General features: G+C 41.5%; 2 protein-coding genes across 11 annotated transcripts; one reads left to right on the top strand and one right to left on the bottom strand.

The window, feature by feature from the left end:
• HNRNPA2B1 (heterogeneous nuclear ribonucleoprotein A2/B1) lies at window positions 1–15,560 on the bottom strand. 5 transcript variants are annotated; one of them, XR_007245767.1, is made up of 12 exons: window positions 15,417–15,549; window positions 10,205–10,315; window positions 8,845–8,991; window positions 7,901–8,111; window positions 7,483–7,584; window positions 7,089–7,169; window positions 6,578–6,640; window positions 5,975–6,094; window positions 5,459–5,581; window positions 4,511–4,594; window positions 3,087–3,190; window positions 1–820 (listed from the first exon to the last, which is right to left on the bottom strand). XR_007245767.1 is itself a non-coding variant. In XM_048511054.1 (11 exons), the coding sequence occupies exons 1-10, from the start codon at window positions 15,453–15,455 to the stop codon at window positions 4,533–4,535; spliced, it is 1,050 nt and encodes a 349-aa protein (XP_048367011.1). In that variant the 5' UTR covers window positions 15,456–15,560; the 3' UTR covers window positions 3,869–4,352; window positions 4,511–4,532. The 5 variants fall into 5 exon arrangements, 3 of the variants coding, with proteins under 3 accessions (XP_048367011.1, XP_048367010.1, XP_048367012.1); XR_007245766.1 differs by lacking the exon at window positions 1–820 and adding an exon at window positions 2,182–2,465; XM_048511054.1 differs by lacking the exons at window positions 1–820; window positions 3,087–3,190 and adding an exon at window positions 3,869–4,352 and having other exon boundaries at window positions 15,426–15,560.
• Window positions 15,380–26,699, top strand: CBX3 (chromobox 3). Of its 6 annotated transcripts, none has more exons than XM_048511057.1 (6): window positions 15,658–15,796; window positions 17,427–17,476; window positions 20,393–20,535; window positions 23,761–23,926; window positions 24,616–24,710; window positions 26,004–26,699. In XM_048511057.1, the coding sequence occupies exons 2-6, from the start codon at window positions 17,453–17,455 to the stop codon at window positions 26,128–26,130; spliced, it is 555 nt and encodes a 184-aa protein (XP_048367014.1). In that variant the 5' UTR covers window positions 15,658–15,796; window positions 17,427–17,452; the 3' UTR covers window positions 26,131–26,699. The 6 variants fall into 6 exon arrangements, with proteins under 6 accessions (XP_048367013.1, XP_048367014.1, XP_048367017.1 ...); XM_048511060.1 differs by lacking the exon at window positions 15,658–15,796 and adding an exon at window positions 15,803–16,043; XM_048511059.1 differs by lacking the exon at window positions 15,658–15,796 and adding an exon at window positions 16,050–16,185.
• The last annotated feature ends 360 nt before the right edge of the window (window positions 26,700–27,059 follow it).

Genomic DNA, 27,059 nt, shown 5'->3' with positions numbered 1-27,059 from the left:
TTGACATATAATTAGGTATTGTTTATTTGTGACATAAGGCACAGAGGGGGAGGTTACTGCTCAAAATTGCCATAACTATATAATAAAAATGAAATTATAACCCTGGAATCACCTTCAGGGCAAAGTCTGAAGAAGGCATACACATCAATTAGCCTTATCAAAAGAAAATGCAAGTCATTGGAATATTATCGGACAATTAACCTGTTGGCCCAAGCCAATACATTCTTCACTGCTGTAGAAATGGCAGTGTTCTTGTGCCTTGAAAAATAGTCCAATTAGAGCCCAAAGGAACAAAAGAAAAATAGTGAAGAATAAAAAGTACTGGCCAAATATGTAGAATGCACAATGCACCTTGAAAGAAAAGCCAAGCAACAGCATAGCACAACCTTGCTTAGCCACAACAGGCAAGTTTTTCCATTTATCTTCATTAATGCCATTTTCAAACTAAACATTTCACATCCTGATTTTTCAAACATTACAGTCAGGTGCACTGAAATGCAGGTAGCCCTGCACTAGCAGTACAATTGTAAACAGAATTACACCGTCTAAACCCCACTGATGTGCGGTATAACTTGTTAGGATTGTACTGTTGATATTTGGAATACAGGATTTGATCTACAGGTTTATCATCACAAATACTAAAGTAATTCTGCATTCATGTGTTAAACCCCTCCCACATTATTGTATAAACATAAGATTCAGCGTGCACACTTTGAAATATCAGATTTGATATCTAGCTACTAGCACTGCAACCATGTACAATTCCATCTTCCTTCCACTGCTTGGACCATTCTCAACGGCTGACTTGATGGTAGAGTGCCTGCAGGTGGGACAATGAAATGGTGGCTTGGATGTCAATCCAGTGTTTCTGCAGATGCATTTCCGCTGACGGTTTTGTTGGAGCTGTCACTACCCCCACCCCTGGAAAAATTCCGTTCCCCGGGGTGTCCTCTCTCCTGTGCAGGGAGAACCCCAGGTATGTAGAAAATCACTTTGTAAATTCTGGCAATTGAACCTAAAGTAAGGGGAGAAATAACATTGGGATGGGGGATACCAACCTAGCCTTTATTGAACTGGAAGGAAAGAGATCTGAGTATAAAAGTTTGCCAATCTGCCATCCCCACTCCTCATGAACTCTCAGGTTTTCATGGGCTTATCCCCGAGTTGTCTCCTGAAGAGACAAACCAAATAATTGTGTTTATTGGTGGATGCAGAAGGAAGTTATGAAAACCCTGCAAGCCACTGGAGGCATACTGTGCAACCCGTGTTTGTGGCATATGACATCTATGTTGTCAGAACGTTATTTTGTACGCTTTTCATTTCTGGGTGCTGTGTGGTTTCCGGGCTGTATGGCCGTGTTCTAGCAGCATTCTCTCCTGACGTTTCGCCTGCATCTGTGGCTGGCATCTTCAGAGGAGAGAATGCTGCTAGAACACGCCACACAGCCCGGAAACCACACAGCACCCAGGTGATTCCGGCCGTGAAAGCCTTCGATAATACTTTTCATTTCTGTTTTAATGGTACAACTTGTAGAGATAATTAAAATATTTAAGCAGTGTAAACTTTAATACCATGGTTTGGGAGACATTGAAACACTTGATGCAGCATAAAAAGCTGCAAAAAAGGAGGGGAAAAAACACCTATTCACTCACAAGATGCCAGTCAGCAGTCTCTCACTGCACTGTAAAGGCTGCCTAAGCAGGTTTGTGGATAAAATAATTCATGCTCCTATCTTCTCTAGCCTTCTAACTCACAGGTCATGCATTGTGTAAAAACCCTCTTGCAATCACACATCAGGCTTTTGGTAAACTTTTACTCATGCAAGCAACCAATATAACAAGATGTACAGAAAGTTATACTTCTTTCCCCAATACTGTATCATAAGGTATTTAAGAAACAGAAAACTTAACTGGACTAAGCACTACAGTTAGCTCCAACACCAACACCCCCCCCCCCCCAAAAAAAAAGGATTCTAGGAAACCAAGACGTATTTTTCCACCATTTTTCTTGGGGTGGATTGACTTATGTTCAAAAAAATCTTTCTTAAGACAACCAGAACTTCTTGTTACTTGTACCTCTTAAACAGTGTATATTTCAAAACAAGACCTGCACCATGGTGTCAAAGCATTAGGATTTATATTTTAACTGGCACGAAATATTAAAATGTTATCAGACTAGAAATTTTTGTATAAAAGTTTATTATGCCATATAAAAATATATTGTGACACAATAATTGCTGTCAACATTATTCTTGATTTCCTTTTGACTCAGCTCTACACAATTATTGCTAAAAGTTGGTAATTTTTTCTTTAAAAATACAACAAGCGGCTGCAGTAATTTACCCTAAAATGTTTTTTTAATAAAACCAGCAAAGCCAATTGTTTTGTGGTAACAGAAATTTCTTAAATCTTGAAGTTTCTGTGGGTGACCACTTCTTCATTAGTTACCTGCAGCCTGGCACCTTCCTGCCAAAGAAAAAGAAAGCATCTGAAGAGGTTTATCATATCTCTTCACAGCACCCACAGGAAATTTCCAGCAAATGGCTATGAGCCACTGAGGAGGTAAATCCAGGCTTTTTAGTGTGCCATCTGTACCAACAGTGAAACGTTTAAAGGCAAAATTCAGAGCAAAACGAAACTGATGATATCCTTTTTAGTACCAAGCAAATGCTACTCTGCCTAAAATGTTTGTTTCAACTGTATAGTAGTAGAAAAGTAACAAGCATTACTTACGGGGGATAGATCTGACATTAACAAAATATACAAGACATCACCATTGTAGTCAACCTGCATACATGGATTAAATTGTGCCCCAGGTTCTACCTAAAGATCAATTCATCCCTCCAACATAACTGCTATACAGTGCTATCAACAAGAGTGTGTAGAAGAAACTAATAAAAAAATTATTTCTAAGTTCTACAACAGGAACATATTTTTAAAAAGTAGGAGACATTTTCTATAGCTGCAATACTATTCACACATAGAGGTGCAGTTTTTTTTTTTACACATTGTTAAGCAGGATTTCAGAAAAATTGAGACTGAAGACAAAAACATAAATTATATCATTTAAATTAACTGTTAACGTACCATTTTAACTAACCAGAGAAGGGATGGAACCCTTGCAAAGCATTAACGGACACTTGGCCGGTTCATTGCTCAGCAGGTCTATTGCTTGTCCATGGTGTATAATGCTAGATTCCAGTAGGGGAAAAAATAGGTTAAGTAACTGAAGTTAAAATAAATGAAATAAAAATATAATAACCCGAAAGAAATGAAAAACAAAAACAAAACAGTATTTTAAAAATATTCAGTGCACAATTGTTAACTCAGTTCATTGCTATGTTAAACTAAATAACATAACCACTATACTGATACAGTACACTGTCATATAGTATTAGTTTCTTGTTTTGGAATATTAAGAAAGGAAAAGTAAATGAGATCTTACCTAAAGAAGTTTAACTGAAGCTTAGAACTATTTTGCTCTACACCCTCAGCTTTCGTTGGCATCCTTATAAACTACTGTAGTTAAAGCTCTGCAGAAGTACAGCACAGCTTTTTAAGACTGGCTGAACTTAGTGCCGTTCTCAAGAGTTCTCTTGCACTAGACCTGTGTCCCTGGAAGAGTACCTCGCTGGGGATATTTCCTTTCCTTGCCATTGAAGAAGCAGCATCTAAAAGATCTAAAAAGGTGTTTCTCCTTGCAGAGATATCCCTTATGTTATCTAGATATTTAAACCTGGTGATTTACAGAAAACATTATCTGACCAGCATTTAACATTTACAACAATATAGTATTCGTGGGACCTTCTACTACCCACTCCTTGCCTTAATTTACAAAGTATTTTAAATAAATCTATAATTACACAACATTTCCTTTAGAATTATTTTATTAAATCATAAATGTACAACAGCTTCTTAACTCTACACACGCACTTAAAGTTTTAAAAGGAAAACGTTATGTCTTATTACACCATGATCCTGGCTAATAGCTTTTCAAAACTTTGAGAAAATTTTTTAAAAAGGTTTCACATGTCACCTGAAACTTACAAATTTAACATTATCAAAGGAATGCTTCTACACTCTTACAAAGACCACTAGAAAGAAACAACAATTAAAAAGCTAAGAAACTGTCTCCAAAGGCATTTTTACAATCCTTCCTCCACAGTAAGGTATGTTATTAAATAATCCAATCCATTCACAAAATGGCTCTCTGCATCTGCTCTGGTGTCTTCTGCCATATCACTGCATATTTATGCATGACTGAGATAAGTGTTTCCTTAACAATGTTATTTCGAAAACCTGAAGCTGTTCTGTTACCTCTGGGCTCATCCTCTCCTATTTATACAGTGAAGCCTGTTTCAACAGAAGTAAAGAGTAAAAAAATAGGTTATGAAGTTATCCATCTAACCAGTTTCTTTTTAAAGGAAAGATAACAAGATCCTAAAAACTTTTACCCCTGCAGCTAAATCCAGAAATAGTACAATTTCAGCACTTTTAAAAAGCACACTCACCCATTAAAAGCTTAACAGAAGCTCAATAGCGACTCCTCCCTCCATATCCCCCACTTCCTCCACTTCCTCCAGGACCATAATTTCCTGAGTGGAAAAAACAAAAACAAAATTAATGAACAGGCAGAACTTAACACATTCCATATTAAACATAGTCAATACCCCCTTGTTCCTACAACCCACTAGGCAAAGACTGCAGAATATCTAACACTGAACATTATCTCCTTTAACATCTTTTCTTTTTTTCTCAAAATGTTACAGGCCTCCACATTTCTACAAGCATCACCTCAGATCTTGATTTGAATCCTTCAATTTCTATCATAGCTAAACTCTTAATCCTATCTATTCCTATGCTTTACAGTGCTAGTGTAACACTGATTTTTCTAGTATACCCAAACTCTCAGGAAGGTGGCAGATAATTAGTGACATATTTTATATACAAAAGCCAGTTCAGTTTCTTATGAACAAGAAACAGCAGTAGCGTTGATCCTTAGTGGCTTAGCTGCTTTAACAGTGGGCCTACTCTTTATGTGCACGTATAATATGAATGCATCTCCAAGGGGAACAGAAAAGCACTGTGTTTAGCTATAACGAAATTGAAAACCATCAGTGATCCTATTTCTGACACCAGATTTGGGATTTTGGATGAAAAGGATGACACACCTGTGTTTTAAGAAGGGGTGTGTGTTCTTTGCTTCTTTATCAGGTCCTTAAGGCTGTAATTGGCTTGGTGTAAAAGGACAGGATGAGGTTTGGAAAAGCAGTGGCAGGAACCATTGGAATGATAAAAGGCAGGTAGAAGTTAAATGAAACTTTAGTGGGCAGAATAAGTAGTAGGGTCAGATTACATCTTTTATACCTGATGACCATTTAGCTTTTTAAACTGATATAAACCTCTTCATGATGGACTACAAGTGCACAAAAGACAAACCACTTCATTCCGCTTATTACCTCCACCATATGGTCCCCCCATGTTCCTGCTTCCACCAAAATTTCCACTCTTCATAGGACCATAGTTTGAGGGCTGTTGGTTGTAGTTTCCAAAATCATTGTAATTTCCTCCTCCGTAATTGCCTGAATTGATGAAAAAGAAGTTTTGTGCAGAATGCTCCAGTATGGTACAATGAACTGGGTGCTCAGCTTTGTATGTCAGTAGTCACAGGTTCAAATCCTTGCACATATATGAAGATCGATGTGTGCCCTCATCTAAGCCAATCTACTGCACGATGCAGTTGGGAAAGGAAATGGAAGGATGTTCACATAGCATTTTCCCCACAAAGCATATATAGAAGCAGCCCAGAAAATAACATTTAATTTGTAGAACAAAAAGTGTAATGAAAACAATGCAAATATGCTAAAAGCTATAACAAAATTTAAAAAAATCCAGGTAATTTTTTTAATTCCCCATTTCAAGCCCACATCCCAGGTAAGACTAGTTGTACAAGGTTTCCCTCTTTGAAATATTACCTCCTCCATAGTTGTCATAACCACCTCCGTAGCCCCCACCCTGATTGCCATATCCAGGTCCTCCACCACCATATCCTCCTCTTCCTCCTCCATAACCAGGACTACCACCAAAATTGCCACCTATTATAAAATAAAACAAATATGCTGCTCACATCAAACTTCAAAGGATCTAATTACAGAACTTATGATGGCCGCAGCCCAGTCAACTTTAAGGTATTTAAGATCTGTGCATCGAGTAGACTTTAACTCTTTCTAGAAACCCATCTACGCATTATACTATAAACTTTTACCCAACCAGTACATTCTATGTATAACCATAAAAACTGACTCATGGAAATAAGTATGGTTCCACCAAGATATACACTAGGGATTTGGCTTATAGAGCATCCCAGCCATAAGTGATTGTAATTATAGAATCCAAAATTCACAAGCTTGATGATTTACTATTTTTCAACCTAATCAGTAAAAACTGCAGTAATATGGATAGCAAGAACAGAATGGTTACAGGAATTATACCATTTGAAGGAAGCATGACAAATGCACAGCTTTCACTAAGAAAAAATGTGCTGTACCTTCTGAAATGTGAGAATGTAAGAGACTAACCTCCTGGTCCTCCACCATATCCATTGTATCCATCACCAAATCCACGACCACCTCCATAGCCATCTATTGGCAAGAAAAGAGTTTGTTAGTTACCTAGAGTAAAAGAATGAACCACTCACTTTCAAGATAGAGTACACATGTTCATATAACCAAAGCAGAAACATATTTTGCAATAATGTTTCTCCTCATCAGTGGAACCTAACTGCCAATTTTAGAGATCAGCAAAATGAGTCATGGAACTGGGCTTGTTTCTAATAATTATCCTTATTTCAGTAAAATAAATTTAAATAAATAAATGTATTTCAGTTGCACCACAACTGTTCTTTCAGTGACGATCAAAAGCAAAACATAATTCCTTTTTCCTCCATTTCATCCTTACAAACATGTAAGGTAGGTTAGATTAAGATGTGTGAATGGCCCCAGGTAATTGAGCAGGGTGCCATGGCACAGTGGGGATTTAAATATGAGTCTCCCAAATCCTAGTCTAACACTGAACACCACACTGACTTACCAGATCCACCTCTGAAATTGCTTCCTGGTCCTGGACCAAAGTTTCCACCACCTCCACGTGAATCTCCAAAGCCAAAATTACCTAAAGTATGTCAGAATAATTCAGGTTATGTACAGTATTACTTTACCAATAATATTCGATATGTGTTTAATACAGAAGTCTGTTGAAATCTTTGGAATTCTGATTTAATAGTGTGTGTAAATCCAGAAAATGGCCACCACAGGAGGGGGAGAAATCCACACAAACAAAGTAAGCCAAAATTCAGGGGAATAATGTAAAAAATACACTGCTGCTGCAGATACATTTTTAAATGAACACAGCCCACTAATTTTTTAAAAACACCTGGCAGGCATCATGGTTGGGGGACACCGAGCTAATATAAATCGTAACATACCTCCTCTTCCACTCCTTGAGCTCTGAACCTCTTGCATTTCTTGTCTAGATAAAGCTTTTCTTACTTCTGCATTATGACCATTGATAGTGTGGTATTTCTGCACTGTAATGACAAAAAAATAAAAACACTAAAGTTAAGGTACATCTTCAAACTGATCCTCAGAAATCCCTCTTCAAAATTATTCTAGAGAAAACAGTGGAGATTACAATACAAGGATTTAAGTTACCATCTTTATTTAAGTAATAAACGAACTGTGACTAAATTATAAAACTAGCCTATGAATAATGACATCAGTAAAATAGATAACGTAGACTGCTCTTGAGCTAGATGAGGAATATTTTAAATGATAAATGTGAAGGAAAGCATATCTTAGGAAACAAACAGCAATTTGTTATATACAATGCTAATGTTTACTTACACACAATTTTATCCACAGGATCATGGTCATCAAAGGTAACAAATCCAAACCCCCTCTTTTTACCAGATTGCCTATCTGTAATTATTTCAATTGTGTCAATTTTTCCATATTCTGAAAAGTAGTCTCTAAGGTGATGTTCCTCAGTATCTTCTTTGATTCCACCAACAAATAATTTTTTCACAGTAACATGAGCCCCAGGCTTTCCAGATTCCTTGAAAAAAGTTATCAAAATTGAAGGATTAGATGCTGGCTCCAAAATTTCCACTTGCTATTGTTAGGGTCACAAACATATGAAATCTAGCAACCCTGCTATTCCTTAAGGCAAACTCCATCATAAATATTTTAACACATAGCGAAACTACAGAAAAGCTGATCAATGTATTTTTATTTTAGCAATGGTGTTTCTGTTCTTCTCATGGTTCATGTTTTTTACCATAACATGTAATATTGTTAAAAATACATGTAGAATTCTAAAACATTTCTAACACACAATTCATAAAACAGCCCTGTCAGACTCTTGCAGATTAGCTTCCCTAAATTCCCCCGTCAGTTCACAGCAGGTATTAAATTTGGATCAGGTTTTCTGATCTACAGCGACCACTGAAATCCTAAACATTTATGCCCGTTGAGTCTATTATCTCAGGACTTCATTGCTCGGCATCTTAGCTCCTGCAATACACCAACTCTTAACTGCCAATCACCATGTTAAACCTGCATATACTGGGACACACCTTATGTGTTCAGCCTTCAAAAGACAGAAATCACTCTACATGTACAACTACCCTCATGCAGGTTAATGATGAACTGAGGAGAGAGATGACTTGATAGCTATGCTTCACTTCAAAGGTATAATATACTATACCCAGCAACAACAAAATCTGTGCTGTTTTAAAAGCACATAAAGAAAAACAGAAGAGTGGTACCTCTCAAGAGAAGCATCTTACCTCCCTGGCTACCGCTCTCTTGGGTTCAACCACCCTACCATCAATTGAATGAGGCCTGGCAGCCATTGCTGCATCAACTTCAGCCATAGATGAGAATGTTACAAAGCCAAATCCTCGTGAGCGTTTGCTTGCAGGATCTCTCATTACCTTTAAAAAAATACAGCCACACGTACAGTAAATATACAGCAAGATCAAATTTATTTGCTACTGAAACTTCAACAGGTATAAAAAAGCACACACTGGGGTTCTGAATAGTCAGACCTGTTGCTATTTGGTTGCTTTTCTTCTTTACACAGAATAGATAACAGGAAGAACACAATTTCCTTTTCCATTGTAAAACTCTATCCCCTAAACAACTCATACTGTATACTTCGTGCTTTTCATTAACTGCAAGTCATGCTCTATATTGCTCACCAAAAGTCCATACAGTCTCATTTATTATTCATGATGATATGAACATATTGTCTTAATGATCTACATAATGCACCCAAGTATCCATTTCATATCATCATGAGTAATATTTAAAGTTATACAGCCGGTATACTGATCATTCAGCATTTAAACTATAGCAGTTATTTTTCCAACCAGTTCGTAAAACGATATACCACTTCGTACCAGGGAAAGACGTGTGAGAACACAATTCTAACCAAATAACTGAGTAAGGCGACAATCCAGTAACGACTTATAGTCAAAGGTCACCAAGGCAAAAATCTCAAGATTAGTAGTAGACCACTATACACCACTATCTATAACATGGTGTTCTTGCATAAACTATTTCTCAGTCATAGATCAGAACAGTGGCAGGACCAAAACATAAGAAGGTATAAAGGAAAGAGAAATGGGGAAATTTAAAAAAAATCTTCATTTTTCCTGATGTTCGCAGTGGGGGTTATTTTGAAAAAGAAATGCTGTCACTTGTGTAATATTTTCACACTCTTAAATCCTAAATGAAATTTTTTTCCAAATATTATGAAAATTTGGTGAAGTACTGCAATTTGGGAGCATTCCTAAACAATACCCCCTTAAGTTTTCCATCTAGTCTCATGGTTTCAAGACATCTAATGTTTCTAATAACGCCATGCATATTTGATGACAGGAGTAGACTCTGCCACATATCTTGCTCAATAAGCAACAATGACAATATAACACATGGGTATGTCCAGCACAATCCCCAATATCTGGTAACCTTGCCATTAAGTATCACTGTGTCTCCTCAGAGAAAATTTTAGCCAAATTGCATGACAGGATAGTGATACTTCACAGAAAACCAGCTCAGAACAAGCTATTTGATCATCTTACCTAAACCATTTTAAGTATTTTAACAAAATACAGACAAGTGAGATTAACACTCAAAACTTACCACACAATCTGTTAGCTTTCCCCATTGCTCGTAGTAGTTTCTCAAGCTTTCTTCTGTTGTTTCAAAGCTCAAACCACCAATGAATAGTTTGCGGAACTGCTCCTTCTCCCTCTAATTCAAAGAAAAAGATGAAAGATAATTATGTAACATGCTAAAACGGAATATTCTTCCATAATACTTGATTATCTCCAATACACTGGAAACAACATATTCTTTGATAATAGTCTAACAAGCTGATAGTTGGGTGCCAAAATATAAAAACCATATATAAAGTGATAAATGTTCACAGGGAAAGTTCAGAGAACATGTTTACAACTTGATGCTAAGTCTAGAAAAGCAAATATTCACTTAAATGAAAAAATGTTTTACAAAAAAAAGACTTGAACATTTTTATGTTCTCATGGTATAGTACACCTTGAAATCTTTCCTTTTTAGTTAACTGCTTGAATTACCAATACAGCTGCAACATACATTCTCATATAATCATAAGGAAACTAAATGGATAACTGTAAATACAATTACTTTTACTTACAGCTACAAGACTCAATTGCATTCTGCAGGATGTGGACCTCAGTTTCTGACATGTAATTTAGAAACTGAGGCTGCAAAGGCGCTTAATCGTAAGTGTACACAGAAGACTGAGATCCATATTCTGACTCTTGATAGGTAACTTTTCAGCCTATGGTATCTTACAGTCTTGTTGATAGGTGAAGGAGGGGGAACAATATATGCTGCCATGAACTCCTTGGAAGAACAGCATGTTAAAATGTACTGAATAAAAAGTATTGAAGCCTAGGTTTCTATCCAGTAGTTCTTACAAGTACTTGCAAGAGACTACTTGAATCATCACCAGAGAAAAGAGCTGCCAAAGAAAAAGCAACTAGGGGTCAGATTCGCACGGCCGCTTTTATCGCTACGTCTGGCGCTACCAAAAAGCCCCAGGTCGCTGCAGCCACAGATGACAGGCCGCTGGAGCTGCAACGCTGCTACGGCGCATCTGGAGGCTCTTCCTCCTTCCAGGGCGCCAAGTCGCTTCTAAACAACAACCCTTGGGTTGTTGTTGAGGGGATGGTTTTCCTGGCGATGCGCTAACCGCCACCAGCTGAAGATGCTTCGCCTTCGCCTCATTGCCGCCTGGCGTCAAAGAGTCACCACACCGTCCTCCCACTCCCAGGGGTCGGAGGGCAGCGCATGGGCTGCGACGCTCCGCAGGCTTACTCCAGGGGGACACGGTAAGGGCGAGTGGTGCAGAGTATGCTCCTGCGGCAGAGCCGCCTGCCTTCTGTCGCCTCAGTTGGCTCTGCTCGCGACGCCCGCAGGAAGAAGCTCGGCCTCATCGCCAAGCAACTCATGGGGGCCAGTACGGCAGAAACGGCCTTGGGTCGTATCTGCACGGTCAAGCACGACGGCTCATGCCAAAAAAAGGTTTCAGGCCGCTGTTCGCAGATATATACGCTTGCCGCAACGCAGCAGCGCCACCTGAGGCTCCTTCCTCCCCTGTGGGCGGCGCCAAGCCGCTTCTAAACAACAACCCTTAAAGGGTTGTTGTTGAGGGATTGTCTTCTGCGCTGGGTGCTAACCGGCTGGAAGATTTTCTCGCCTTCACTTATTGTAATTGCCGCTGTGGAAGCCGCGAGTTCGCCCTCACCACTGTCCTCCCCACCTCCAGGGTCGGAGGGCAGCGCATGGGCTAAGCACGACTAGCAGGCGACGGGAGGGGACACCGGCAGCAAGGCGGTGAGGTGCAGAGTCTGCCCGCAGAGTCACTTCCTGCCTTCTGCCGTCTTCCTGTTGCCCGCTGCTCGCACGTCATGAGCCTGCCTCCACGCCGGCTAAACTCTCGCCGCCGGGAATAGGTACGCGTGCAGAAACGGCCTCCTATGACCAGATCATGTTTTCTTTTCTCCGTCAAAGACCCTTGTTAATTTCACCCAAGTAGGCAACCAAACAGCTAACTCTCTTCTATGCAACTACCATGGATGTGAGAGAAGTAGTATTCTTTTTTTACAGTATAGACTGAAAACCTCAATATGCAAAGTTACACAGGCCAACATTTATTAATTTCCAGATGTATCTCAATCCAGTCTCCAGATACTTTTTGGGAGCAGATGCGTCTCTCCTAACAAGATCAGAAATTACTTTGAAAAGACATTGGAACTCTGTAAACTGATTGTGTTCCAAACACTGCTACTCAGGTGTTTGCCCTACCAAAATCAATAAAACAATCTATTCTGAAGATCCTCTGAAGATGCCAGCCTCAGATGCAGGCGAAACATCAGGGAGAAAATGCTACTAGAACACAGCCATACAGCCTGGAAACCACTTAACACCCCAGTGATTCCGGCTATGAAAGCCTTCAACAATACATCAATCTATTGATTCCTTGACAAGTTAAAAAAAACACGCCTGATATCTTCAAGTTAATAAAATGAATACTTCTATAAATTTACTAAGAACCCACAGAGAACTTGCAAGGAGGGACATCCCATTCTCCCAAGCTTTGCTGCCTCACCGTTCTCTGTCACTCATCCCTACTTTCTCCACTCATGCCCTGTCATTCTTCCTTTCCTCATTCTTTTATCCCACTATGGGGAAAAGGCAGGGGTCCCATGCCTTCTCATCTGTCACCCCACATGCGGAGCAATGGATTTTTGTTTCCCCCCCCCCACCACCCTTTTCCTGCTCAAATACCCCCTTGACTTCCTTGGTTGGAGATTCTTTCGTACATCCTCTCCCCCTTCACTTGCGGGATTTTGCCAGCAAAGCTGGATCCCCCAGGTTTGTAGAAAAATTTCCTCTCTACTAGGCCCTAATTTGCAAATTTAAAATCCGCAGATGGGACAAGTTTGACAATTAGGGATACTAATGATATTTTTATGTTAGATGTTGCAGCAACTACTATGTGAATATTCTAATGTAATGAAAAAAGGCAACACCCTGTGTTAACAGAACTCCATAAGACATAGACTTGAGGATAAGCAGTATTATTATACAGAAACCTGTTCCTTTCAACAGCTAATTCGTCCAAATATTTTAGAGGTAAGAAAGCACGTAGTTCAGTTGTATCTAGTACAAATTTTCAAAGTAAGATCCCTAGAAGGTGTCAGTTTACTTGTAGAGGAAGAGTGATTTTAAAAAAAAAACCTTAGGTGTTTGCCCTACCAAGGTCAATAAAGCTGTGTTCTAAAATAATATTTATCTTGTTTTAATCTACCAACATAGTGGAATACCGCTGAGTATCAGTGTCAGGAGGAAATACTAGTGAAAGGCTGTTGTTGGCACTCCAGAGTAACTGTGCAGCTGTTTTGACAGGTTAATGGGCTGAACGGACTTGGTTGTCTGATCTAGCATGCCTTTTCTTATGTTTTTAATATCAGTCTGGAAAGACTGTTCATAACTTCCAGAAAATCCATTACATAGTTCAGACCTCAAAATTTTACAGCATGTTAAGTAATGAAATAAGCCAATATCACCATAGAACTAAACAATCCATGACACATCACTTTCACAAATGTTTAAACACACACATTTGTAACTCCATCGTCAATGGCTAAAATACACTACAAATTACATCAGCCCTATTTCTAAAGGCGGCAAATGTGCCACGATGGGGGCAGTTCCTCGTGGTGAACATGCCATGGAGACCCGGTATCTTCTATTGTATAAAAATCTTCTATTACATAAAATGTGGCTTTAGAGATTTTAACATATTAACCTCGGGAAAACTTAAGACAGTGAGTTTCTAAAGACGACTGAGCTATGAAGTGAGTGGAAACCGCTGCTGGGGGATGCCTTCCCGGTGAAGACGGCTCCGCCATGTGACGACTCTGAGAGGCACTCAGCAGGCTGGGAGAGAAAATGGCGCCGAGAACCAGCAAGAAAGATTCACTCCCAGAAGGCGAAGGAAGGGCGCTCTCCCCCCCCCCCCCCGCGCTTTTCTCCTCACTGTATTACGTAGGCGGGAAACAGTCATCTAACCGAATTACTCTCTAATGAGACGAAGGCTCGTTCCGCCCAACAGATTTACAATGAGTTGCCATCACTGTAAACGAATTCTTTTCTTTCTTTATAAACGATGGCAACTCGCTATAAATATGCTGTGCGGACTGAGCCTAGATGACTCGGCCGTTGGTTCTCGTCCTTTTTCCACCCCCTCTCTTCTGTCCCAAGCGGCTCATCGCCCACCAATCAAGGCAAGCCACCGACCTCCATCGCTCCCCCAGCGCCTGGCTGGGCTCCAGAACCCTCCCCCGTCTAACCGCTGCCAGCCCTTCCAGAATGTTCCTCCGCCTCTCTAACGTCTTCAGCAGATGAAAGCGCAAAGTTCCGCCAATTGCGCCCCCAAGTGTTTCAACTAACGGGCTCTGCGTCATATCACATCTCCGCAAATTGCGTACTATGCCGCATTTCGTTCTCACGCTAACTCAAGACTACTGTAATAGCGAATAATGTAAAGACTCCAGCTTGGTTTACGCTGCTAGCGTAGCAGGCGCCACATGCTTAGCGTAAACCTTTTTTAGAATACGGGCCACTCGTTGTCGTAATGGCGGCCGAAGCTGATGCGTACTTTAAATTTTAACCCTCACATATCGCCCAATTTATTGAAATCGATATATCAAAGTAACATGGACAGAAAAACAATAAACGGAGCGTCCGATTTCATATTATTATCGTTGGACCACCACAAAAGCCTGTCTTATGCTTTCTCCGGAAATTTGCCACAGCGATGCGAGAAATAATAAAGGCGCCAAAGGGAAGGGGCTAATATGGCGGCCGATATGACCCCCTTTGACAAGAGGAACTATGGCGTGTCTCGATGGGGGAGAGGTAGAAAACCGGCACTTATTTTCCAAAATGTCCCCTTAATTTAGCAGCCCAACCACCTTCAGTCTCGTGAAAAATCGCAAAAAAATATTAACGCTTTCCGCCTGAGAACCTCGCAGGGGCAAAGGAGAGCGAGCAAATCTTTATCGAGCGTGCAGCAAGCCGCCATTACTGTCCTACCAGCGCGGCGCGTTTTTCCCCCTCCCCGGTTCGTAGCCTCTTCAAAGAAGCCAAATCCTCAAAAAAACGAATTTAAACCCTCCTCCTCACCCCGCCCGCCATTTTGTCGCTAAGCCCATGTTCGGTCCTCCTAGTGATGCCGAAACCCGATAGAGACACAATGGGGGGGGGAGGGAGTCGGCCATTATGGCGCCGCGCCGTCCGTTACCTCACTCACCCAGTCGCTCTCCCGGTCTCCACGAGGCATCTCGATTCGCTGAAGAAACGGAGAAGGAAAGCGAGTGGGTTCTGGGTGGCCTCGGTCGTTCCGGCAGCTGCCCGGCTCTGGACGCGGGTGAAGCGGCTCCGACGAGTGTCGCGGCGGGCGGCGGCGGCGGCGCAGCGAAGGGCGGGAACGAAAGAGGGCGGCGCTTGCGGCGGCCTCGCCCTGCCCAGCCCCCTCTCGGCTCTCGGCCTTGCTGCAGCTGCCGCGGCCTCCCCTTCTCTCCCCGCCCCCTCAGATGCTGCTGCTGCCGCTGCTGCCGCCTCAGACCGCGCCGGGAGCCAGGAGGAGACTGCGGGGGAGTCAGGCCGCCGGGCGCCGTTGAAGTCCGTATCTTTTTTTCCCCCCTCTCTTTCCCCGCTTCCAGCGTAGCATATATAAAGGCAGGAGGCCGGGCCCCATTTTGAAAACGCGCTGTACGTTTTATGTAACTCCAGGAAACGATCAGGCGTGGCCTTTTTCTCCTCCTCCGTTTTCTCCCCCCCCCCTCCTCCTCCTTGTTCGAGGCTGGCGTTTCTTCGCTCCTCGAGGGTCTGCAAAAAAGGGCTGTTGTGTCGCAGGACTGCCTTTAAGGTGATTCCCAACTAGTCTTTGGGAAGCCGTTTGCTTGCGGCCTAGCGCGGGGGCGGAGGGGGGGGGCAGCGACCGCGCAGACAGGCAGTGTGGAGCAGCGGCTGCTCAGCAGCCCCAACCCTCGCCTCGTCCTTCCTGAGAAGTAAGTCTAGAGGACATTTATGGGGCTTGTTCCCAACTTAAATGCTTTAGCCATTTGCGGACGGGAGAAGATATGGCGGGGTATCCAACGTGGGAGTGGAGGCGGCGGCCTGGGCCGCGGTCAGAGCAGAGCCCCTAGAGGCGTGGACGGGTCTTGTTTTTGAAAATCCGTTGGAGCTTTAAGCGCTGGGGAGGGGTGGCGGTGGCCTTGCCGGTGGGGTAAAAGGGGACGAGGCCCGGCCGGGGAGGGGGGGGGGAGGCATCCGTGGTGGGAAGGTTGCGATTCGTCCTGTGCAACGTTATAAGTGGCCTGGAGTTTTTCATGCACGCCAGGGACGCGGTTTTCCTCCTGCCCTCTTGGGAAATGGGACGCCCCTTTAAGGCTCACTCTCCTTCGCATGCTTTATTTTGCTCTCCCCCCCCCCCCCCCGTTATCCTGCTCATCCGCCTCGTTGTTAAGCGTTTAGTTCTTTGCAACAGGCCTATGTTGCGCGGTTTGGTTCCACTTCTAAGTGGAGGCGCAATGAGCGATTTGCATGGCCTACAAGCTGCAGTATTGCATCTCCTGCAGAGAGACGGGAACCAGGTGGAATTGCTCAGTCCAAGAGGGTTTCAGGGTCTTGCTTTTTTTTCTTCCTCGCTTTTCTCATTCTCGTGGCTCACGCTCCTTATTGGTTGCCAAGAAACCACAGTGCGGATGAGCTGTAGTGGGCTTTAGAGTCAGGCCTTCTGTCCCTTTTTAGAAGATTTGTATCCTGCCTTTAAAAAGCAAATTGGTGAAATAATTCTTTAAGATACAAATATTAGATATGTTTGATTTTCCAGGTACATAGGTAGCCTATTTTGCCATGTAGTCAGACTATAATCCTGAATTCTCATAACTAATCACAGCGATTGATCTGAGCCTAGTAGTCTTAAGAATATTAAGTCAAACTTTAGTACTGAAGGTTTTATTGCATTATTGTCTGCTCTGTATGTTTTTGACCAATACGACCAGGCTGTAGACTTTTGTGAATGCCAGATCAGATACAGAAAAGAAGTGGCCTACGTGTAATAAGTTCTAGTAATATCAGCTTAACTTAGGTATAATATCAAGGTTTGTTATTTGTATTTGAAATATAGATCATTTTCACTGCTTGGAATAATGCATTGATCGCTTGGGGGATAGAACAAGGACCATACTTGTATTGAGATGCCTTTCTCTGAGTAATGCAACATTCCTTTTGTCATGCATTTTTCTAGTAAAAGCTCAGCAAGTCTGCAATAAAATGGCCACCAATAAATCTACATTGGTAAGTTCATGAACACCTAAATATTTAAGGATTTTACCACCGTGTTTCTTCAAATTTATAAGTTGGCATCTCTGTATAAAAAGATACATCCACATCTCCCCTCCCCAGCATTATTTTTCCAAAATATTAGATCCTGAAATTGAGGCTACTAGAAAAAATGCAAACTGCTTTCACTCCCATTTGCCACTTTCAGTACATTCTCTCTTTTTTTTGGCAGCAATTAATTGTTGAAACCTGCTCTATTCGGTGCCTGGTACTGAGCATCTATATGAAGCATACAGAGAAGAGGGGGGAATTACATCTAGTCATATGTATTAGTTTAACCTGAGCATTTTTTCCCAAACTTTTGGTACCTGACCAGAGTCAGTCTCTTTCTGTTCCCCCACCTCTCTGCCAGATAACTTTAGAGGAACACTGCATTGCAAATATCCATCTATATTGCTTCCCAATCAGAACAATGGAAAAGGTGTTGTAGTTGTAAATAGTCTGTTAAATGTTGCATTTGCCAACTAAGGCCAGTCAGTAAAGGATGAGAGTGTGCTTTCTATTGGTGGTGAAACTTCTGAGATCTCCCCACGCTTGTCAATAGTAATATGGTTGGAATCAGAGACCATGGTACATATTCATAATCTCCGTTGGCATGATCCCATTTCCTGTATATTTGTGGAGAGAAAGAGATCTCTACATGCATCCTTACTTCCCACAAGTAATAGAGCAGTGGATACTTTACATTGGTGACTTGGTTTTTCAAGGTATCCAGTGTGGGAACTGCCAAACCAGTGATGCTATCAAGGGCCAGTGAAGAGACAGAAATAATCAGTTGGCAGTGCAGGTTTTCAACTTTGTTGCTCCCAGAAGAACTCACACCTTGTAGTTTTATACAAAAGTGTGGTTTTATACATAAATATTAATAATTAAATGATGACTGGCAATCTTATTATAAATGGAAGGAAGATCAATCAACTGCTGAGCTTTTAACTGAGGGTGCAGTTTGAACATGGAGAGCTTGTATCAATGCATCGTTCCTATGAAAAGGAGCATGAATTCTGCATTCTACACATTGTACCAAGAGCTGCAAATATTGTGTATACATCTGTTTGACATCCTGCTATGTTCAAAGCTTCCCGCCACCTAACACACATGCAAGATTGGGCATGCATGGCAACTGCACATCTCTGGGTGAAAATAAATTTCCCAATAATGACTGGGAAAAAATGTGGGTGGGTGGTGTTCTACAAAGGCTTACACTGCAATCCTGAGAGCGCTTTTCTTGAAGTAAGCCCTTTTAAATAAACTTGAGTATGACTCTAAGTATACCTGTTTAGGCTTACTTTTAATCTGTAAAGTGCCTTTTACCCAACATAGTTAGGGAAAAATATTTTCCAAGCGTCTTCACTTTTGTCTCAGTTTACATTTGTAGCTCAAAATACTTGGTTCTTTCCTGTTTTATTTTAAGTTTCTAGTGTAGATTATAGTGTATCCACAAATGAATAGATTTGTATTGTCAAAGGCTTTCACGGCCGGAATCATTTGGTGTGTGGGAGCCTGGATCAGGGCGGTTAGTTCCCAGCATTCTCTCCTCTGAAGATGCCAGCCACAGATGCAGGCGAAACGTCAGGAGAGAATGCTGCTAGAACACGGCCATACAGCCCGGAAACCACACAGCACCCAAATGAATAGATTTGTTTTAGATGTTTGTGTCAGTTCCTATTATTAAAGTTAATCTCTACACACTTTACCTTTTTCATTTGGGTTGGTTGTTAGTAGCGGGTAACCAACAAAATGAGAAATTTATCTGGATTGTATTTTAGTAAAATGGGACACGACACGAAAGACTGCTTAAACTTGTGCAAGGTCCTGTTCTAGTACAGTGGATTTTATTTCTTCTGAACATATGTTCCCTATAGCATACCACAAAGCGCTATTGAAACTCTGGGTGGGGGGCTGCAGTTGATGAAACTAAGTCTGGGACATTATAGGAGTCATAATTTGATACTGACCAGTGTTGAAATCAATATTAAGCCCTGCAGTGTAGGATCCTGTGGCAAAAATAACATGTCTTCCTCTCATTTTCTATTTCTAATTCTACTTCTCACAAGGAGAGCATCCAAACAGTGTTCACAGCATTTTCAGCATGACCCTAACATATTGGTTTTAAGGCAATTCACAGGGAAATTACATAAAAATAACATATCCTGTCAGACAGATTTACATGATATTGAGATTGGAATGCCACGAGGATGATGTGGATGTAATATCTGACTTAATTTCTGAATAATGTTTGGATGTTAAGTGTGTTTTATGGAGATGTTTGAAGCACTTTTCAATCTTATGTTAAACCACGTAAACTTTATTATAAAAGCTTCATCAGGGCCAATTTCACTGATGTATTGGAGTTGATTCCGTTGAAAAAGTCTGAATTTAAGTAATCATCTCTGAAGCTTTTGGACATGTGCATTCTAGGTTTCCTAATGAAATCAGAAATGATGCATGGGTATTACTGGTAGAAATGTCTGAAACTCTGCAAAGTATGCATTCCATTGCTGCCTTTGGAGCTTTGTTATATAACTTCCAACTTTCATACAAATTGCTTTCAAAATAAGCCAACTGGTGTTTTAAAAAAGAAGGTAACTGTCTCTCAATAGATTTATTCTCTCCAAATTAACACTCTTCAATTTAATTGTTGCTTTTCTGTAAAGTCTCCTACGGTGAATTGTAAGAATGACAAAAACCTTTATGGAGATAACATAGGTAGAGATGGCACTGGCTACGCTGGGCCTAAAAGCGCCTCTGTGAAACGAATTTCAGGTTTGAGAGAACTGAGTAGGTTAGATGTGGACCCAAGTCCTACTAACAATGGAGTAGAATAGTGGTGTAACTATTAAGGTTTTTTTTTCTAATGATTTTGTTTTGTAGCACAAAATGGGGAAGAAGCAGAATGGCAAAGGCAAAAAAGTTGAAGAAGCAGAACCTGAAGAATTTGTGGTGGAGAAAGTCTTGGATCGGCGTGTGGTTAATGGAAAGGTGGAATACTTCTTGAAATGGAAGGGATTTACTGAGTAAGGAACTTAATTCTTTTCAATATATCACCTGTAATAATACTTAGAAGCAAGCTACTGTTTTCCACAGGCATAAATCAGATGTAGGAAGGCACACTGGAAACATTGTGAAAGGTTTTTTGCATCCAGTCACCCAGCAGAATGAAAAATATGCTTATCTCAAAAAGTTTGGCTTGGTCAGTTTAGTGTATGGTTGGCAACATCTGAAAAAGTTTACATCTGTTATGGGGATATCCACAAACTAAAGTGTGCGAGCAGGGCAGCATTTCATGTTACTGGGTCTAGTATATGCTTCAGGAATACTAGAAGTGGGCTGTCTTCAACTAACTGCAATGACTAAGATCTGTCAGTAACAGAAATAACTGCTGACTCTTTTTGGAATGATCATGGAATTCCAGATGATGGTTATTTAAATTGTGGGGGTAAATACCCTGATGGTCTCATCCAAAGATGAAGCCATTAAAAACAAAAACTCAGATTATCTGGTAATAAACCATAGTTAGAGGTGCACATGTGCAGTAGAGCTTGGAAACATTTGTTCATCTTCGGTTTTCAGTGCATCCCCATATTTAGCAGGTTTCTTCAAGCCCCTAGCACAGCAGAGGATGCCCTCCTCTCCAGACCATGACACAATGTCTCCTTCCCTCTCAAACCATCATGTGGTTGGGGGGGGGGGGGTTGCCCCTTTTCCCTCCGTTTGTTTTTTGCTGCTGTTTCACAGAGATGTCTGTCATGTAGTTACATGAATGTTTTTTCCTTTTGTGCCTTTTATGAGGCTTTCATCGTCTTGTGGCAGCTTTTGCTAACCTAGCCTCCCCCTATGCTACTACTTCACTGAGGGTAGTTCGCTTGTCATGGTATCCAAACTGGGGTTCCAGAAGTACTCCCAGTGTTCTGCCAAAATAACGCAGAGCGATGAAAACAATTGTTGCCATTTATGTTTGGGGGAGTTGCACAATGTCCAGACCTGCCAGATTTGCCAGGCTTTCATCCCCAAAGCCTGCTTAGATAAAGCGGTCTATCTCAAAGCGGCACTTTGCGAGATGACTTTATCCATGGTCACACCCCTGGACAGTTCCAGTAGCCCTGGTGCTTCTTCCTCCCACACAGCACCGCCTCTGAGGGCCTTGTCTGTTCCACCTTCCAACTCAATGCAAGCAGCTCGCTCAGTTCCATTGAATCTGTCCTCTGTTCCATCCAAGTGCGCACATTCAGCTGATGTGGTCGAGATCTTGTCTAAGCACTCCGTTCCATCTTGCACTGCGGAACTGATCACAAAGAAGAAGGTCAAGAAGGATAAATACAGATCCAAAAACACAGGGATCCCGTGGTTTAGCTTCAGCTTTCTACTCCAGATGAAACCTTCATTCCTCCAAAGACGCCATCCCTGAGATCTGAGTCTAGATGACTCGGCCGTTGGCAGGAGCTAATGGGAATTGTAGTCCATAACATCTGGAGTGCCAGAGGTTCACCACCACTGACCTAGAGACTTTCAGGGCAACCAGGGTGAATTTTCCTTCCCACTTACTCATCCTTCTACAGTTGGTTCTGATACAGAGGATGGAGAAGTTGAGGACTCCCCTGGCTTAGCAAGTCTGCCTGAAAATGACCTAGGTGGCCCTGATCCTGTTTCCTATAGCAGAGACCTGAAACTCTACAGTGTACAAATGATCATGATAGCCAGGACCCTGGACACTGACATTGCCACGTCTGACACCAGACCTAGGAACAAGTTCCGGAGTAGATTGCATTCTAAATCTCCTGGTGTCGAAATCTCTTCTATTCTAGAGAGCCTTTCAGACTTCACATCACCTTGATGGTTGAGACCCTTTTCCACTCTTGCTGCCTATCGTAAGGCAGAGTCAAGTTAGACTCCTGTGCCTTCCTTTTATCCGCTTGCCCGCTTCCTCCATCATGGCTGAGGAACTCCAGACCAAATAGTTCGGGCAACATTCCACACCACCAGACAAGGAACGCCGCAGAATTGACATCTTGGGCAGGAAGGCTTATTCTTCTGCCGCACTTAACTTCAGGATTGCCAACCACCAAACCATCATGGGTGGATATTACTTTCATCTGTGGGAGGCCATTTCCCCACACTTACATCTCCTACCTGACGAAGCCTGTGCTGAAGTGGCTGCCAGCCAAACAGGTTATATGCCTCTCCAGGCAGGAGATAAATGCTGGGAAGCATGCTGCTGAAGCCTCTGCTTGCTCCTTGGCTACTGCCACGCCTGAGGTGCCACGCCTGGCTCTATAACACTGCATTGAGACATGGGCTAAAGTGGAGGATCTCCCTTTTGAGGGCACCTTTCTCCTCTCCTCCAACACTGATGAGGTCCTCGCCAGCATCAAAAAGAACAGCCTTGCCACGAAATCCTTTGGTGGTGTACCATTTACAGCACCACAGAAATCACGTTTCACACCCACCCGACAGCAAGGTTTTGCTACACATTTTTACAAAGCACAATCCTCATTCCAAGCTCCTCCTTACCCACAGTATCCTGCATACAAGCAGTACCCTCAATACCAGCAAACCCAGTTTAATAAGAGGATGCCCCCCAAAGGCCAGACAGGGCAGTAGGGGCCTACATTCTACTACCAAGGAAGCTTCTCAGCCCCCTCAAAAATCTGACAATCGACTTGCCCCTTGTGGGGAGGCAGGTTCCTGAATAGACTTGCTCGTTTCCACCCTGCTTGGGAGGCTATCAAGACTCTTGGGTGCTTGCAGCAGTTCAAAGGGGCTATAGTTTGCAGTTCACCTCCCTTCCATAGTGTTTTCACTTTACTGCAGCCAGAGACAATCCCTTCCCCATACTGGCTACCCAGATTGAGGAGCTTCTCACAAAGGGGGCTATACAGGAGATCCACCCTAAGTCTGACACCTGGGGTTTATTTTCTAAGGTTTTTGTGGTTGAAAAGAAGGATGGAGGAATTAGACCTATCTTAAAGAGAGGTTATTGTGCAGCCCTTTGTTATTTTTGGTGATGTATGCAATTTTAAAAACTGAAATCTTGCTTCTAATGTGCCTGTTAACTTATGTGTGGTATAACAGTTTTGAAATAATTATGTAGTACATTTAACAATACTTACTAGTTGTGGTCAGTATAATTTGGCAGTCCTTGACAGTTTTCGTAGACTATGCCATAATGTCTTTTTGAACTTAATCTTTCTGCTTTAGATTTTTAATTTCTTCAATTAATTTGTGAATTTGGTGTTTTTCAGTGCTGACAATACTTGGGAACCTGAAGAGAATTTGGATTGTCCAGAGTTAATAGAAGCTTTTCTGAACTCTCAGAAAGCTGGTAAAGAAAAGCCAGATGGTGGCAAAAGAAAATCTCTCTCAGACAATGAATCTGATGACAATAAAGCAAAGAAAAAGAGGGATTCTGTAAGTTAGTTGTTGCTGTTTTCTAAATCATCTGTGGTATACTAGGTGACTGATTAAGAGTTTATGAGGCAACATTTTTGTATAGTGTCCTTTTTGGGGTACAGCTGCTAGGAACTTAGTCAGTCTGAAAAGTTTCCAGGATGGCTTGTGGTACATTTGCAAGAAGTATGTGGACTGGAATCATTGACTGGTGCAAGGCAGTTGAAGGGCTAGACTCATGGAATTGCATGTGTGGATTCTCCTCCCAAGCAGCCCCCCCCCCCCAAGTTTTGGGAGTCAAGAGACCTGTAGACAAAAAGTCACAGGAAGTTGCAGTAAGGAAGGAAAATCAGGCACAATCCCCTCTTTCACTGGCAGCCCTTCTATTGGCCTAAGAGGTAGAGAGAAGCAGCTTGGACCACATTCTCTCTTTTCATTACTGGAGCCCATTGGCACCCACAAAGATTCCAACAACCCATGTGCGTAAGAGCATGGTGCCTTTATGGTGCCTCCTTACCCTTTGAACTCTGACTGTGGGCTTTCATTTTAAACGTGTTTATTATGGAGCTAAAGCTTGTCCAGTTTTTTTTTTATTCTCATTTCTTGAAGCTATGGAAATGGTTTATGGAGGATTTTATTCTGTGTGGTGATTTATACAATGGTTGGAGGATACATAAACTAAATGTGTTTTACTTTAAATATTCTAACAGATTGATAAACCAAGAGGATTTGCAAGAGGTCTTGATCCTGAGCGAATAATTGGAGCCACAGACAGTAGCGGGGAACTAATGTTTCTTATGAAGTGGTACGTGATAGAATGAAAACTGCAGTAGTAATTCCGAATACATGTTAAATATTGATTTGTTATGAAAGAGGTATAGATTTTTTTCCCTACTAGTATACACAGATCAGTGGGAGAGTATTGAGTACTCTAGTGGAGGGAGGTGGTCTTACTGATAAATATTATTGCTTTACTACTGATAAGAGTTTAGGAAACGTCAGGGGAGTATAAGAAATAATTCCAGAGTAATAGCCACATTTGGTCCATTGTGGCACAAGTAAGCAGGAGTCAGTGTAAGACTGAACTTTTTTAAAAAAAATGTCTACTGACAGATCAATAGCTGGATCTTACACTTAAGTTTTTGGAGTTCAGGAAATTCTGCTGTGACTTACAATTGGTAGTTACCCTGGAAAACCTTCCCTGTAAGTGTCTGTCAGCTTGTTTACTGATAGCATAAGCTACATTAATTGGTGAATTACACTCTAGTAATAGCTAAAGGTTTTGGTCATGTAATAAGAAGACCAGAGTCACTGGAGAACACAATAATGCTAGGAATGAATGAAGGCCACAGGGAAAGAAGAAGACCCAACGTGAGATGGATTGATCCTGTGAAGAAAGCCAGGGCCCTCAGTCTGGAGGACCTGAGCAAAGCTGTTAATGATTGGACAGTTTGAAGGACATTGATTCATAGGGTCGCTTTGAGTCAGAAGCGACTTGATGGCACTTAACACACACAAACACAATAGTTATAAATAGGACTGACAGACACCCCCATCCTTGGCTACTCTAATAAGCATTTGCAATTTCTAAATTAATTCCTATTTTGGGAGGAGAGCCAGTATGGTGTAGTGGTTAAAAGCAGGTGGATTCTAGTTTGGAGAACCGGGTTTAATTCTCCACTCCTCCACCTGAGTGGTTAGGCTTATCTGGTGAACCAGGTGTGTTTCTGTACTCCTACATTCCTGCTGGGTGATCTTGGGCTAGTCACAGTTCTTCGGACCTCTCTCCGCCCCACCTACCTCACAAGGTGTCTGTTGTGGGGAGAGGAAGGGAAAGGAGCTTTTAAGCCACCTTGAGTCTCCTTACAGGAAAGGTGGGGTATAAAGCCAAACTACTTTTATGGCTCTTTTCTAATGATGAATGTAGATGTATAATTCTAGTCTAATTTGCCTGCATATAACTGTCATTGACTATGAAATAATACTTTCCAAATAAGCACGCAAAGATAATTTGAGTATCTCTGGAAAAATCTGGTAGTGAGTGCTGATTGTATGTTATCCTAAACATTGTTTAAGATTTTTTTTTTTTTTGCAACAGGAAGGACTCAGATGAAGCAGACTTAGTTCTGGCCAAAGAAGCTAATGTGAAATGTCCCCAAATTGTAATTGCTTTTTATGAAGAGCGACTAACTTGGCACTCGTGCCCAGAAGATGAGGCACAATAATTGTTTGACTTTTCCTTTTTATATATGTGTAAAAAGATTAACAGCTGTTGGTTTTGACTTACCAAAAATGTGGAAAATGTCTACATTCTAATAAGATGAGTTTGATTATTTTTGAAGTTTTGTGTTTTGCATAAACAGAAAGGAAAAAGGGTTGTGCTATTTGCTGTGTTTATTACAGGAGAGCATTTGATACTGCTTTCTGCATATTAGGTAAAGTGTTTTATAAAGTTAATAGTTAATGGTGATTCTTAATGGCAGTATGAACAAACTCACAGGTGTTTTTGTAGTCCTCTATTTGATTGACATGCATGCATCTTATTCCCAACTGAATCCTTTTACCAGTGCAAGTGAAGCCATCCTTTTCTAATGCCATCGAATGGTCTCAGAAGAGTAGCTCTGTTCAGCATCGCACGGTGAGTCTATGCGGTTGTTCCTTTTAGTATTTGTGGCCACCTGGTTCTGAGGGGACCAGCTGAACCCTTTGTAGTAAGTTGAAGGTGCAGACTGTATATTGTTTATTTTATTGTAAATACTGGTGACGGTGATCAATAAAATAATTTTATATTCTTGCTCCTTTTTTGCCCAACAATGGGAAATTACCATATATGCTCGTGTATAAGTCGACCCGCATAAGTCGAGATACCTAATTTTACCACAAAAAACTGGGAAAACTTATTGATTTGCGCATAAGCCAAGGGTGGGAAATGCAGCAGCTACTGGTAAATTTCAAAAATAAAAATAGATACCAATAAAATTACATTAATTGAGGCATCAGTAGGTTAAATGTTTTTGAATATTTATTTCAAAGAAAAACAGTAAGCTAGCTTCAAGGCCTGATCTCCCTTTAAATCCACTCAGGTGTGTGTGGGGGGTGATTTAAAGGGAGAATCTGGGGGAAATTTGAGGGTGCCTGTCAGGTGAGGAATGTT

This window comes from Sphaerodactylus townsendi, linkage group LG11 (assembly GCF_021028975.2).
Source record: "Sphaerodactylus townsendi isolate TG3544 linkage group LG11, MPM_Stown_v2.3, whole genome shotgun sequence".
NCBI lineage: Eukaryota > Metazoa > Chordata > Lepidosauria > Squamata > Sphaerodactylidae > Sphaerodactylus > Sphaerodactylus townsendi.
This window is presented reverse-complemented; position numbering and strand designations above follow the sequence as displayed.